Here is a 13,941-nt window from a genome sequence, read left to right on the forward strand (position 1 = left end):
TTTGACAGAGAGAGACACAGCGAGAGAGGGAACACAAGCAGGGGGAGCGGGAGAGGGAGAAGCAGGCTTCCCGCCGAGCAGGGAGGCCGATCCCAGGACCCGATCATGACCCGAGCTGAAGGCAGAAGCTCAACGACTGAGCCACCCAGGCGCCCCTTATTTTCTGTTTTGATGGGAGCCATCGGAATGGGTGTGTGAAGTAGTCTCTCATTGTGGCTTTGATTTGCATCTCCCTAGTGACTAGTGATGTTGAGCATCTTTTCATGTGCTTATTGGCCATCTGTATATTTTCTTCAGAAAAATGTCTGTTTCAAGTCCTTTGCCTACTTTTTAAACAGGTTGTGTAGTCTTTTGGTTGTTGAGTTATAGGGGTTCTTTACATATTCTGGATATTAACTGCTTATCAGACGTAAGGTTGCAAATACCGGCTCCCGTTGGTTGGTTGTCATCCCACTTAATTGATTATGGTCTTTGATGCACAAATGTTTTTAATTTTGGTCCAATTTATCTGTTTTCTTTTATTGCCTTTGCTTTTGGTGCCATAACCAAGAAATCGTTGCCAAATCCAATGTCATGAAGTTGTTCCTCTGTTTTTTTCTAAGACTCTTAGAGCTTTAGGTCTTACATTTAGGGGTTGGATCCATTTGAATTAACTTTTGTATGTGCTGTGAGGTAAGAGACCAACTTCATTCTCCTCTGTGTGCAACTCTAGTTCTCCCAGCACCGTTTGTTGAAAAGACTGTCCTTTCCCTATCGATGGTCTTTGCTGCCTTGTCAAAAATCAGCTGACCACGTATGTGAGGGTTTCTTTCTGGACTGTGTTCTGTTCCATCAGTCTGTGTGTTTCTCCTTATACCAGTACCATATTGTCTGGTTATTATGGCTTTGTAGTAAGTTTTGAAATCAGGAACTGTGAGAATAGATGAAATTTAATACTGATCGATGTAAAGAGGCATTTGCATTTGGTTTACACATGCGCACAGGAAGCAGATGGAAAGGCACTGGCCAGCTGCCACTCTGTGGAAATGTTCTGGAATGTTTATTGGTGAGAAGCTAAGTATGAGCCACTGCTTACGTGTGCTGCTTATTTATTCTCAGGCTGCTCTTTCAGAGGGAGATTCTCAGCCCTAGAGAGGGTGGGGAAACCAGTGCACAGTTTAGCTTTATTCCCTCTCCCCAGCCCCCAACTTAGAGAAGATGAAATAGAAAACTTTTCAGAATGAGTGTATGTCTCCTGCAGAGCTGCCCAGCCCACACGGACAGTTGCTGAAAGCAGCTTTCCTGAAGTTTCAGCCGCTTGACTTGTACCTGCCGCCGTGTTCTGGGTGCACATCGCCGGCTCCTCTTCTGTGTGAGCGGGCGATTGACTGCCTGGCACGGCCCTGGGCGGACCAACTTGGGCCCCTGGTAATCCCCAGAGTGACCTGCCTGTTTGGTTCCTCAGTCGGAGAGACCGTCTGCAAGGAAACACAGTTTGATTTCTTCCTTTCCAATCTGTACCTTTTTTTTTTCTTGTCTCATTGCATTAGCTCGGACTTCCGATACAGTGTTGAAAAGCGGTGGTGAGAGAGGACATCCTTGTATTACTCCTGATCTTAAGCAATCTCCAGGCATCTCACTTGTTAATGAGGATGTTAGCTGTAGGTATTTTTACATGTTCTGTATCAATTTGAGGAAGTTTCTTTCTAGTCCTCGTTTGATGAGAGTTTTTGTCATGAATGGGTGTTGGATGTTGTCAGATGCTTTTTCTGAGTCTGTTGATCTGATGTGATTTTTCTTCTTTAGAGTGTTGATGTGTGATGGATTACATTAATTTATTTCTGAATTTTGAATCAGCCTTGCCTACCTGGGATAAATGCAACTTGGCCATCATGTATATTTATTATCTTTATATAATTTATATAAATATCTTTATGCCTTGTTGGATTTGATCTGCTAATATTTTGTTGAGGATTTTTACATTTATGTTTATGAGAAATATTGATCTGTAGTTTTTCCTTTCTTGTAGTATCTTTGATTTTGATACTAGGGTCATGCTACCTCATAGAATGGGTTAGGATATTTTCTGTTTTTATTTTCTGGAAGAGATTATAGACACTTGGTATCATTTCTTCCTTTAGTGTGTGGTAGAATTTACCCGTGAACCTGTCTAGGCCTGGTGCTTTCTGTTTTAGAAGGTTATTAATTCAATTTCTTTAATAGATCATATACCTACTCAGATTATCCATTTTTTTATGTGTGTTTTGGTAGTTGTGTCTTTCTTTTTCTTTCTTTTTTTCTTTCTTTCTTTTTCTTTCTGATTTTATACTCATGAAAGCAATCTTCTGATAATGGATTTTTTAAAAAAATTTATTTATCTTTTCAGGCTCCCCGTTGAGCAGGGAGCCCAACATGGGGCTCGATCCCAGGACCCTGGGATCATGACCCAAGCTGAAGGCAGACGTCCAACTGACTGAGCCACCCAGGCGCCCCTAAAGATTTTATTTATTTATTTGGCAGGGAGAGCAAGAGAGCACAAACAGGAGGAACAGTAGAGGGAGAGGGAGAAGCAGGCTCCCCGCCGAGCAGGGAGCCCGATGAGGGGCTCGATCCCAGGACCCTGGGACCATGACCTGAGCCGAAGGCAGACACTCAACCATCTGAGCCACCCAGGCGCCCCTATTCTTGTGTCTTTCAAAGAATTCCACTGTGATTCGAGAACACACTGTGTATGGTTTCTAGTCTTTTAAATTTGTTAAGGTGTGTTTTATGGCCCAGAATGTGCAGTTTCTTGGTGAATGTTCATGTGAGCTTAAGAAGAATGTCTATTCTGCAGCTATTGGATGAAGTAGTCTATAGATATCAATTATATCCTGTTGGTTGAGGGTGTTGAGTTCACCTGTGTCCTCACTGATTTTCTGCCTGCTGGGTTTGTCCATTTCTGATAGAGAGGGGTGTCTTGAAGTCTCCAGTCGCAATTGTGGATTCATTTATTTCTCCTTGCAGGTTTATCAGTCTTTGCCTTGTGTATTTTGATGCTCTGTTGTTTGGTACATACATGTGAAGGATTGTCACATCTTCTCCGAGAACTCTTTCCATTAAGTAAGGTCCCTCTTTAAAGTGGGTTTCCTGTGGGCAACATGTAGTTGGGTCTTGAATTCAAAAAAAAATTTTTTTTAGGGGCACCTAGCTGGCTCAGTTGGTAGAATGTATGACTCTTGATCTCAGGATCATGAGTTTGAGCCCCATGTGGGGTGTAGAGATGACTTAAATAAAACTTAAAAAAATGTTTTTAAATTAAAAAAGTTAAAAAACATTTTTGGTAAGCTCTGTGCCCAACATGGGGCTTGAACTCACAACCCTGAGATCAAGAGTGTGTGTGCATGCTCTCTCGCTCTCAAATAAATAAATATAAATAAATCTTAAAATCCCTCAAATTTCGTTTGCGGGAGAAAGTTTTTATTTGTCCTTTGTTTGAAGGACTGGTTCACTGGATACAGAATTGCAGGTTGGTGGGTTTCTAGCAATGCTTGAGTGTTTCATTCCTCTCGTGCTTACATTGTTTCTGAAGAAAAGTCCAATATCATTCTTTTTAAAGTATTTTTATTTATTTTTGTGAGAGAGAAAGAGAACGAGCGGGGGTGGGGAGGGGCAGAGAGAGAAGCAGACTCCCCGCTGAGCAGGGAGCCCGATGCAGGACTCCATCTCAGGACTCTGGGCTCATGATCTGAGCCGAAGGCAGATGCTTAACTGACTGAGCCACCAGGCATCCTCATTCTTTCTTTTTTTTTTTTTTAAGATTTATTTATTTACTTTTAGAGAGAGAGCGAGAGAGTGAGCTTGGGAGAGCCGGCGGGGGGGAGGGCAGAGGGAGAGGGAAAGAGAATCTTAAGCAGGCTCCACACTGCATGTGGAGCCTGATGCGGGACTCGATCGTACGACCCTCAGATCATGACCTGAGCCGAAACCAAGAGCTGGCTGCTCAACTGCCTGAGCCTCCCAGGAGCCCCAGTCTGATTATCATTCTTATCCTTGTTCTTCTGTGGGTAAGGTGCTTTTGTCTTGTGGTTTACCTGAAGGTTTTCTCTGTGACTGTTTACAGTTTGACTATGAAATGCTAGGTGTCAGGCTTCAGTCTTTATTCCGCTTTCTCTTTTCTCCCTGTGTGCCCTGCCTGGTGCTCTCTCAGTCCCGGATCTGTGGTCTGGAGCCTGTCGTTAGTGCTTCTCCTGGTCATCCCACCACATGCCTGGCACAACTTTTGGAATTTCCTGGTTGTTTTTGGATATCCTGTTCCATCTTTTTCATGCTTTTCCCTCTTTGCTTTCCAGTTTGGGAAGTTTCTGTTGATGTATCTTGACGTATTTGCACTCCTGCTGACCCTTCCCTTGGCTGTGTCCAGCCTACAGATGCATCCATCAGCCGTACCCATCCCTCTTTGTTTCTGTTATGGTGGTTTTGATCGTTGGCATTTCCCATCGATCTGTGTTTAGCATTTCTATGTCTCTGCTTACATTACCCATGAAGCACAATGTCCACTTTTTCTTTTGGAGCCTGTAACACATTAATCCCACTGCGTTATTTATAAACTTTATTTTATTTTTTGAAGATTTTATGCATTTATTTGACAGAGAAAGAGAGCAAGAGCACAAGCAGGGGAGATGGGCAGAGGCAGAGGGAGAAGCAGACCCCCGCTGAGCAGGGCACCTGATGGGGGACTCGATCCCAGGACCCCGAGATCATGACCTGAGCCGAAGGCAGACGCCTAACCGACTGAGCCCTCCGGGCGTCCCCAATCACACTGCTTTAAACTTTGGGTCCGGTGGCCCCTGAGAACAGCCCTGCCATGTCTGTGTCTGGTTCTGGTGCTTGCCCTGCCTGTTCAGACGGCGTTTTCAGCTTTCGGCATCCCTTGTCGTCAGCTGGACGTGACGTATGGGGTAACAGGAACGGCGGTGGATGGGCCTTCCGCGTGAGGCCGTGTGCTTACCTGGCTGGAGGATGACTGTGGGGAGGGGTGTGCTCTGCCGTCCTGTGGTCAGTGTGTCTCGCTCCTCCAGGGAGCCAGTGCCCCTGGACTGTGACGGCCACACGTGCTTCTTGCTGTTTCCCCCTTTAGGCAGGAGCTGGGTATTTCTGTCCCTGGCAGAACTAGTTCGCTTGAGGAACGGCCCCTGTTACGGGTAACAGTCCTCACAGTGCGGTACATTGGCAGGTGTGGGAGCGTCTCCTGAGCCGGGAGAGACTGCTCTAAGAATTCAGAGCACACTTCCTAGCGGAGGGCCCCCCCGCACCCCGCGCCCCCCACCCCGAGCCAGGCCAGCAGGCCCGGTGGTGGAAGGCGGAAGCCAAGCCGTGTTCTGTGTGTGTCCACGATGGTCTGGGCTGATCTTCCCTTTCTCATGGCAGCTTCTCTCCTCACTTTCTTGCAGTACTTAGGTCAGTTAACGTCCATACCAGGATACCTGAATCCCTCCAGTAGGACCGAAATCCTGCATTTCATAGACAATGCAAAGGTAACCCCATCCTTCTGACCCTGACCTGTGACCCCTGGCCTGTGATACCTCCTAACCCCAACCTCTGACCCTCAGTCTGCTCCAGCTCCTAACTCTGACCTCTGAGCCTCGTACTCTGACGCTGGCTCTTGGTCCTCTGCCACTGGACCTTCACGGCTGGGAGGGAGGACCCTGTCCCGTCATATCATAGGTGTGCTTGGCTCTTGGGCCATAAAGACTGAACCTGTCTGAACGTGAACTTTATTCTCCAGGCTTTGCTCCTTGTGGTTTTGGGCTGTTTTCAGAATTCACATTTTCCAGACACGTAAAGCACACACCACAGGTCTGAATCAGAGCAGCTCTAGAAGCAACAGAGCTCCCGGAGCAGGCGTGGCGGGGCGTAGGGAGAGTTCTGGCCTGTGCGTGGTGCAGGGTTCCTGGGGGCCGTGGCAGGCCTGCACTTCCGATGCGCTGCGTCCCTTCCAGAGAGCCCACCAGCTCCCCGGACACTTGACCCAGGAGCACGACGCTGTGATCAGCCTGTCTGCCTACAACGTCAAGCTGGCCTGGCGGGACGGGGAGGACACCATCCTCAGGGTCCCCATCCACGACATCGCTGCTGTGTCCTACGTGCGGGATGACGCCTCGCACCTGGTGGTCCTGAAGACAGGTATGCACCCGGGGGGGGCGGGGTCAGGGGTCCTTGGCAGGAACAGCCCACATCTTTGTTCTCAGGAGTGAGTCTGGGAATTTAGTGGAGCTCTGGACACAGTTTCTCCAGCATTGGGTCAGCTGCCACCTGAGAGGGGGCCTTCGCTCAGCCCCGCCAACATGTGGGCCCTGCCTTTGGCCACAGGCTTCCCAAAGCTGGGTACAGAGAGGAGACCAGACCATTGTGGAGCTCCTGGTCCCAGACGTCCTGAGCATGTCCTTGTAAGAGAGTCAGGAGGAACCTTAAACCAGGCACTGGCCCCCAGCCCCCTGCATCCGGTCCCCCCACCCCGCCCGGGGTTGGGAGCCCAGTGTCACCTCCTGGGCTCTCCAGAAGAGCTGCCCCCCCGACCAGTGCCACAGCCTCTGCCTGGAACCAAGTCACTGAGACACGAGGAGAGACGTCACGCCCCTCGGGTGGGGTTCTGAGGTTGGCACTGCGATACGGAACTCATCGTGGGCTCCTTTGGGTGTTCTGGAGCCGGACAGGGTCCTGAAGCCATTCATTTCCAAAGGGCCCGTGGCGGGGGCCGAGGGGGGCTCAGGCAGCGCAGAGGGAAACTGTTTTTCCGCCTGAGGTCGGCAGTTCATGGCAGATCCGAGAGATTTTCTTAAGAGCCAGGCCCTGGTGAGCCTCCTTGCATGACCCCTTGAGCTTGGGGGCCTCTCACGGCACAGATCGGTAGGGGTGCTGCGGGCCCACCACACCCCTCTGTGCTCTGCTGATCCCTCATTTCCCTTCGGTACATCTACTGTTGAATGATGGGCGTTACTTTAGTGTGAACAACACGAAGCTGCCCATATGTAACAGTTTTAATGTAAAAAAATGGCTCAAACTAGCAGAAAGCCTGGGACACGGATTACCTGGTGTAACATCCCGCTCAACGGTGAGGACCGTGTTCTCCCGCTTCACAAATGGAGTAGCGGAGCACAGAGGTCGAGTGACTGGCGGGGGGCCCAGCAGGGTGTGGCGGGGCCGGCCGGCCTGGGAAGTGGCTTCATCGGGGCTCCTGCCATTGCCTACCTGGGCGCGGACGGTCCCGCAGGAGGCCCGAGGTCTGGGGCATCCTGAGGGACAAAAAGCAACGGGAAGACTGACCTCTGACTGGCGCCTGCAGGCGTGGAAGCTGGTGGGTGGGGAGCTGGGCCCCCTGGTTGGTTGTGTGGTGGGACACATATCAGCGTTAATCATTAGAGCAGATTGCTAAGAAAGGGGTAACAGATTTTTTGCGAGGGAGAGAATGAGCGCTGTAGGAGATGCTTTGCAAAATGAGACGGAAACCGGGACCCAGAGCTTTGAGGGCTTTTGAGTTAAAGGAAGACAAGGAATCCCTGTGTCCTGGGTATCTTCCTCATTTGAGCAGACGGTCCTGAGACCATGAGCCTGCGCGTCCCAGTGGCCCCAGCGTGCTGGGTATGGGATCCTGCACGTAGGGGTCCTTAGTGTGCTGGCCGTGTTTAGTAAGTGCCTACCAGCGCAGCCCACGTGTGCACGTCTGCGGGCCAGGCTGTGCTGGTGCCTGGGGCAGCGTGGGGGACATGGGTGTGTGGGGTCTGGGTCTGGCTACAGGGGCTCCGTGTGGCGGGCATTGCTTGGAGGGCAGGTGACCCGATGTCCAGGCGCAGCGGGGCGGGGCAGACCGTGCAGACGCGGAGGGTGTTTCTGTGGGTGTCGGACGGCGGATGGGGGATCTGAAGCCGGAGCTGTGAGGACAGCCTGCGGGACTACGACCGGGAATGCTCACGTCAGACAATGCTGGGGGCCACAGAGCTACTTAAAATGTTCTAGTAGCCACAGTGAAGGAAGTGAAAGGAAGCAAGTGAAATCAGTGTTAATGTATTTTATTCAGCCCTTTGTATCTATGCATAACCAGTATGACCATTATTAACAAGATGTCCCCTGTCTTCTTTGTACTTCCCCCGAGACCCTGTGTGTAGTCTGCACTCCGCACACGGCACCGTGTGCACTTGCCGCATTTCACGTGCTCAGGGCCTGTGGCCCGGTGGTGCGGTCCTGGGGTCTGACGGCGGCGTTCGTGGGGCTCATGGGGTGCCAGGCCCCGGGCTCTGCGGGCACACCCGTCCCGAGTGTGGCTTCTGCCTGGTTCCTGGCTCCCAGCCACGTCTGAGCTTCGGGTGCCCTCCGGGCTGGGGTGGGCCTGTCTGGAGACACCCCAGCATCAGGGGGAATGTGAGCTTCACTTCCAGCTCCTGCTCCCCGGTCCCATGTGCTCGTGCTTCCCAGGGCGGGGGCCTCCCTCCCTGCTGTGGGCAGGCCGGGGGCTGCCCCGTGCGTCCGCGCCCTGGGACCTTTGTCTGACGAGGTGGTGGGCGGAGTGTTAGAAACGTGGGCCGGGGTCCACATCCCCTCCTGGACTCTGCCCCTCTCACGCCCTTGGGCCCCACACCTCAGTGTCCCCATCTGTCAGGATTGTGTTCATGCCCATGGTTCCTGTAAGCGGAACCCTGGGAATACCATCTTGTGTGTAGACCAAAAGCAGCTAAATATTGGCCATTTCATGTCTCAGCCCAAGATACTAGCATCATCCGTGGCAGGGATGCTAGAGGGCCCTGGAGGGTGGCAGTTCTCGGTGAGCAGTGGCCAGAGCAGCCGCCGCGGAGTGAGGATGGGGGCAGCCTAGCTGGGAAGGTGGGGCAGGGGGCACGCCTGTCCCTTACCTGAGCCAGGTAGGGCCTGCCTAGAGCCTGCTGGCAAGCTCCCAACCTGCTCTAACCTGCTGCACTGTTGACTTCTCAGCCCAGGACCCTGGCATCTCCCCCAGCCAGAGTCTGTGTGCAGAAAGTTCCAGAGGCCTCACCGCAGTCTCCCTGTCAGAGAGCGGAGTGGGGCCTGTGGAGGCCTGCTGCCTGGTAATCCTAGCCACAGAGAGCAAGGTGAGTAGAGGGTGGGACCTGGGACTCAGGCCCGCCGATACCCGGCGCCTGTCCTGCCCACAACCTGTCCAGGCCCCGCCCACCTCCCCGACCCAGGCCCCTCCCACACCCTGGCCGAGGCTCCTCCCACAACCTGACCCAGGCTCCTCTCATATCCCTACCTAGGCCCCTCCCACCCAGGTCCCTCCCACACCGTGACTCAGGCCCCTCCCATAGCCCCCCAACCTGGCCCCTCCCACCTCCCCCCAGACCCCGCCCACAACATACTCAGGGCCCTGCTTAGGCCCCTGTCCGGCTCACTGAGTCTGGTGCCTTCAGGCTGTGTTCCTTTTCTTCCAGGGGCCTCACCCTTTCCCCAGCGCTAATGGGGGTGGTGGTCTCTGCACCCCAAGCTGTGCCCTGGGAGTGGCAAGTTAGGGCTTGGGGCCCCCTCAGCTACCCAAGGGCTGCCAGCCTCCAGGAGCTCCTCGGTCGCCTTGTTTGTAGTTTCTGTGTCTGTAAGACTGCAGTGTGGACCCCCTGCCTTGGGGACCCTTTGATCAGTGCCCTCCTTGGCTCTGTCCACCTTCTGGCCAGTTCTTCCTCATGGGGCTGCCTCCCTGGCCTGTCCCCACTGCAGGCCCCTCTGGTCACTCCCCGTGTCCAGGGGCAGAACCGCCCCGGAGGGGACCCTGCCCTAACAGCACGCGTGTGAAGCCGTGTCCCGTGCTGGGAGTGCTGTCCCCGAGCCTGGGGCAGCAGCCTGGGCAGGGTGTTGGTGGGCCAGGTGGGGGGAGCAGGAGGGCTGGCAGCTGACTGGCACGCCTGGCCGTGAGCTGGTCCCCATGTGGCCCCGTCGGGCAGTGGGAGGCCAAGGGCCCTCGGTCCTGGTGCTGGTTGGGCATCTGAGGAGCCAGGTGGCCGGCACGCTGTCCAGGAAGGTCCGGCTCTGTCCCCACGGCAGGTCGCTGCGGAGGAGCTGTGCTCTCTGCTGGGGCAGGTCTTCCAGATTGTGTACACGGAGTCCACGATCGACTTTCTGGACAGAGCCATATTCGACGGGGCCTCGACGCCCACCCACCACCTGTCCCTTCACAGCGGTACGTGGGCGTGGGCGGGCAGTGGCGCTGCTGTCCCCGTCCCTGTGGCTCTGTACCAGTGCCTCGTTCCCAGACTCCACTGCCCAGGTCCATCTGCAGGCGGACACGGCCCCCGCCCCGGGAGCCTGGTGGCTTCCTGCACCACGTCGGGGGGCAGGGAACGCCTCAGCTGAAGTCCCTTCAGCTGCCTCAGAACAGAGGGCCGGGGGCTGGAGGCGGTGTGTGTGGGGAGGAACCCCAGACCTCACAGCCCCGGGGCTGGGGTGGGGGGAGCACGTGGAGGCCACCCCCTCCTCTGTATCTGCGGAGCGTTTTGGGCAGGCGGCTCGCTCAGCCCGGTGTTCCAGGCACCAGGAGCGCCGCCTGCTCCTCGCACCGCTCCCCGACTCCGCACTTCTGAGCCGCCTCTCCGAGCTCAGCATCGTGCAGAACGGTGTCCGTGTCCCTCACGGCCTGTGTCACGCGGACCTTAGGTCACCCGTCCGGCGTTTCCCGAGTAGCTGCGGTGTCCCGCGCTCTTTGCTGGTGCCGGGGGTCCCGCCTCCCTGCCTGCGTGGAGCCCACCGGGCCCAGGCTGGGGGCCAGCCCTGCCCTGACCATGGCTCCTGCCCTCGGCCAGCCCCTGCGGTGGGGCAAGCTGTCCGGCCTCTGGGATCCCAGTCCTCGGCTAAAGCGGCAGAGGAGACAAAGTGACCCGGGCCCCAGGACGCCGCGCGGCAGCCACGAGTCCCGCTTGTGCTATCCTTGGCCCTCGGGGAGCGCCCTTCAGCGCCCCGTTTGGGGCGTCCTGCCGAGACCGGAGCGTTGCGCTCAGGCGGTGCCGGTCGGGACGCCCCCGGGGGAGCCGGTGTGGGTGCGCGCCCCCCGGGGGGCCTGTGGCTCTGCCCCGGAAGGCGTGCAGGTGCCCCCGCCAGGGCCCCCGTCTCGCGGGGTGCTGGGGCCCCGGCACTCGGTGCCCCTGCCCACTGACCGGAAGGCCCTGTGTCCGCACCCCTACAGACGACTCTTCCACCAAGGTGGACGTGAAGGAGCCGTATGAGCCGGAAGCCGGCACTTTGTGAGTACCCCGGCCGCCGGCGCCCCGGCCGGAAGTGCGCGTCCGCAGGGGGGCGGGGGGCGCGGGGCGCGGGGCGCGGGCGCGAGGCGGAGGCCGGAGCCGCGTGCCCACGGCTCCGTCCTTGCAGCGCCTTCCCCGAGTGTGCGCACGCGGGCGGCGTCTCGCCCGTGTCCTTCTGCGCGCAGCCGGCGCCCCACGCCAAGACGGTCAGCGAGAGCGAGCTGAGCGCCACGGCCACCGAGCTGCTGCAGGACTACATGCTGACGGTGCGCCCCGGGCCGGCCCGAGCTGCGGCGGCTCCCTGGGGGCGGGGGGCGCGCGGCGGACCCCCGGCCTCGCCGCCGGCCTCGCGGGCTCCGTGCGCGCGCGCGCCCCGGGCTCCTTGCGGGCGCGCTCCCTGGGGGCGCGGCGGGGGCGGGGAGGGGAGGGGAGGGGCGGCGGCGGCGCCGCTCACCGCCGCACCCCTGCCCCGCCGTGGCAGCTGCGCACCAAGCTGTCCTCCCAGGAGATCCAGCAGTTCGCCGCGCTGCTGCACGACTACCGCGACGGGGCGTCCGTGCACGAGTTCTGCATCAACCTGCGGCAGCTGTACGGGGACGGCCGCAAGTTCCTGCTGCTCGGTGAGCCCCGCGCCGAGGCCCTGGCCAGCGGCTGGCGGGACCTGCCCGGGGCAGCCAGACGGAGGGGCGGCCGGGAGCTGCTCGCCCTGGCGCGGGGGCCAGGGTGCGGCTCCTCAGGGGCTTGGCGCTGCCGTGGGTTACGTGGGGGACGAGGAGTTTGCGCACGGGGGAGTGGACCCCGTGTCCGGGGAGGAGGACCGGCCTTTGCGGGGGTGCCGGCCCTGAGAGCTGGGTGGGCAGGGTGGTCGGGGCCCTGCCCACTGCCCACGCCCTCGGGCATGACAGTGCTGACCCTAGAGACCCCGGCTGCGTGATGGGGGCCGGCGAAGGCTCCCGGGCTCTGCCCCCACCATCCAGGGGGGCCTGGGTTATACCCTTGTCAGCAGCCACTGAGGAGCTCTCCACTCACGGGGGACGTAGGGCCGGAGGCCTGGCCTGCTGCGTGCAGTCTGAGCCCTTGCCGACCCTGTGGCCTCCCCGCCGGGGTCAGCCATGCAGCCAGGGCTGGGGTCCGAGGCCCCAGCCCCCAGCTCCATGTTCCTTTCTGGCTTATTCTTACAAAAGTGGGTGGTACCCCTCAGAGGTCAGCCTGCCTCCCCTCCCCGCCCCCGTTCTGCACCCGGAGGCCTGTGGGTGCCGTTCCACCAGGCCCGATGGGGGGAGATGGGGCCAGCCACCCGCCGCAGACGCGGGACCTGCGCGGGCGTGTGGTGCCCGTCGGACGGGGCTGGACGCGGGGCGGGTGGGGCGGGCAGGCTCGTTCTCCCCGCAGGAGGCCTGGCGTCAGGCGCACCCTGTGTCCACAGGTCTGCGGCCCTTCATCCCGGAGAAGGACAGCCAGCACTTCGAGAACTTCCTTGAGACCATCGGGGTGAAGGACGGCCGAGGTATCATCACCGACAGTTTTGGCAGGTACCGGCGGGCCCTGAGTTCCGCCTCCGCCTCCACCTGCACTGGGAACAGGGCCACCGGCAGCTCCGACGACCAGTCCGCGCCCTCGGAAGGGGACGAGTGGGACCGCATGATTTCGGACATCAGCAACGACATCGAGGCTCTGGGCTGCAGCATGGACCGGGACTCGGCCTGACGGCGCCGGGAGGGGCCCACCGGTGCGCCCTCTACTGTGAAGGATCGGCCTCGGGGCGCCGGTGCCCAGGAGGGGTCCTGGGGGTCCTTTCAGTTTTGCACACGACATTCTTGTCGAAACTCTCAGAGACCTTCAAAGAAGTTTACTGCGATGTGAATAATTCCTTTCTGGTCCCAGCGTGCTTCTGGTCTCGCGGGGTGGGAGCCAGGCCTGCACGACGGGCTGGGCGCTGTGGCGTGGGGGCCGGCTGCCTGTTGGTGCTCGTCGCAGCAAACCGGGAGCACGGGATTGGGGCTTTTGCTTCATGGACGTGGGGTTGGGACAGCAGGGGGCCTGGGCGCTGGTGCGAGTGCAGGTCCTCGCTGCTGGGCGCGGGCTCGGGTTCCCAAGCGTGGCGCCTGCCCTCCTTCCCCTCCCCCCCTCCCCCGAGAGCCTGTCATCCTGGAGCCCAGGGTCCCGGTCTCCAGGGGGCTTATGGGGGGCACTGTGTTCTAGGTCTTCCCTGGGCTGGGCCCCTCCCCTGCCCTTGGCACATGGGGAGGCAGTGGGGGTGGCCCTGGAGACGCCCTCCTCACCTAGAAGGTGCCTCTGCCCTGGGAGACCCCCGACAGCACGTGTGGGAAGCCCCAGGCCGAGCAGGGTGGGTGCTGGGGTCCCGGAGAGGGAGCACAGAGCCCTGGGCCCACAGTGAGGCCGTGTGGGGGCCAGGCGGGGGTCTGCGTCCTGGCCAGCGGCAGGTCGGGATGGGAGGAGGGCTCTCAGACTTGGTTCCGGCCTGCGCTGTCCGGGAGCTGGTAGTCGGCCCAGACCCGCAGAGCTAAGGGGATATGGGGTAGGTCTCCAGACAGGAGTGCAAATCAACCTGCTCTGGAAGCATCTGGAACAGCTAAAGTCATCCAGGCAGGGCCAGCCCATCCTGGGTGTGAGTGGCCCCAACGAGCGGTCAGGGGTGGGGTGGCCACACTGTGGAACCGGGTCTAAGTGTCCTGTGTGGACGGCAGGAGCCGCTCCCTCCTCT

At 58.2% G+C, this 13,941-nt stretch overlaps 1 protein-coding gene across 4 annotated transcripts in view; it reads left to right on the forward strand.

Annotated features, from left to right (window-relative positions):
• Positions 1-13,081, forward strand: part of CCM2 (CCM2 scaffold protein) — a 46,046-nt gene extending 32,965 nt beyond the window's left edge. For all 4 annotated transcript variants that reach the window (XM_035026447.1, XM_035026449.1, XM_035026448.1 and 1 more), the window contains 8 exons: positions 5,412-5,495; positions 5,961-6,144; positions 8,944-9,080; positions 10,024-10,159; positions 11,159-11,216; positions 11,344-11,482; positions 11,698-11,836; positions 12,643-13,081. In XM_035026447.1, the coding sequence (XP_034882338.1) occupies positions 5,412-5,495; positions 5,961-6,144; positions 8,944-9,080; positions 10,024-10,159; positions 11,159-11,216; positions 11,344-11,482; positions 11,698-11,836; positions 12,643-12,923 (1,158 nt within the window). In that variant the 3' untranslated portion in view covers positions 12,924-13,081. The remainder of the gene's footprint in view (positions 1-5,411; positions 5,496-5,960; positions 6,145-8,943; positions 9,081-10,023; positions 10,160-11,158; positions 11,217-11,343; positions 11,483-11,697; positions 11,837-12,642) is intronic.
• The last annotated feature ends 860 nt before the right edge of the window (positions 13,082-13,941 follow it).

This window comes from Mirounga leonina, unplaced genomic scaffold, assembly GCF_011800145.1.
Source record: "Mirounga leonina isolate KUSES-001 unplaced genomic scaffold, KU_Mleo_1.0 Mir_199, whole genome shotgun sequence".
NCBI classification, from domain to species: Eukaryota; Metazoa; Chordata; class Mammalia; order Carnivora; family Phocidae; genus Mirounga; species Mirounga leonina.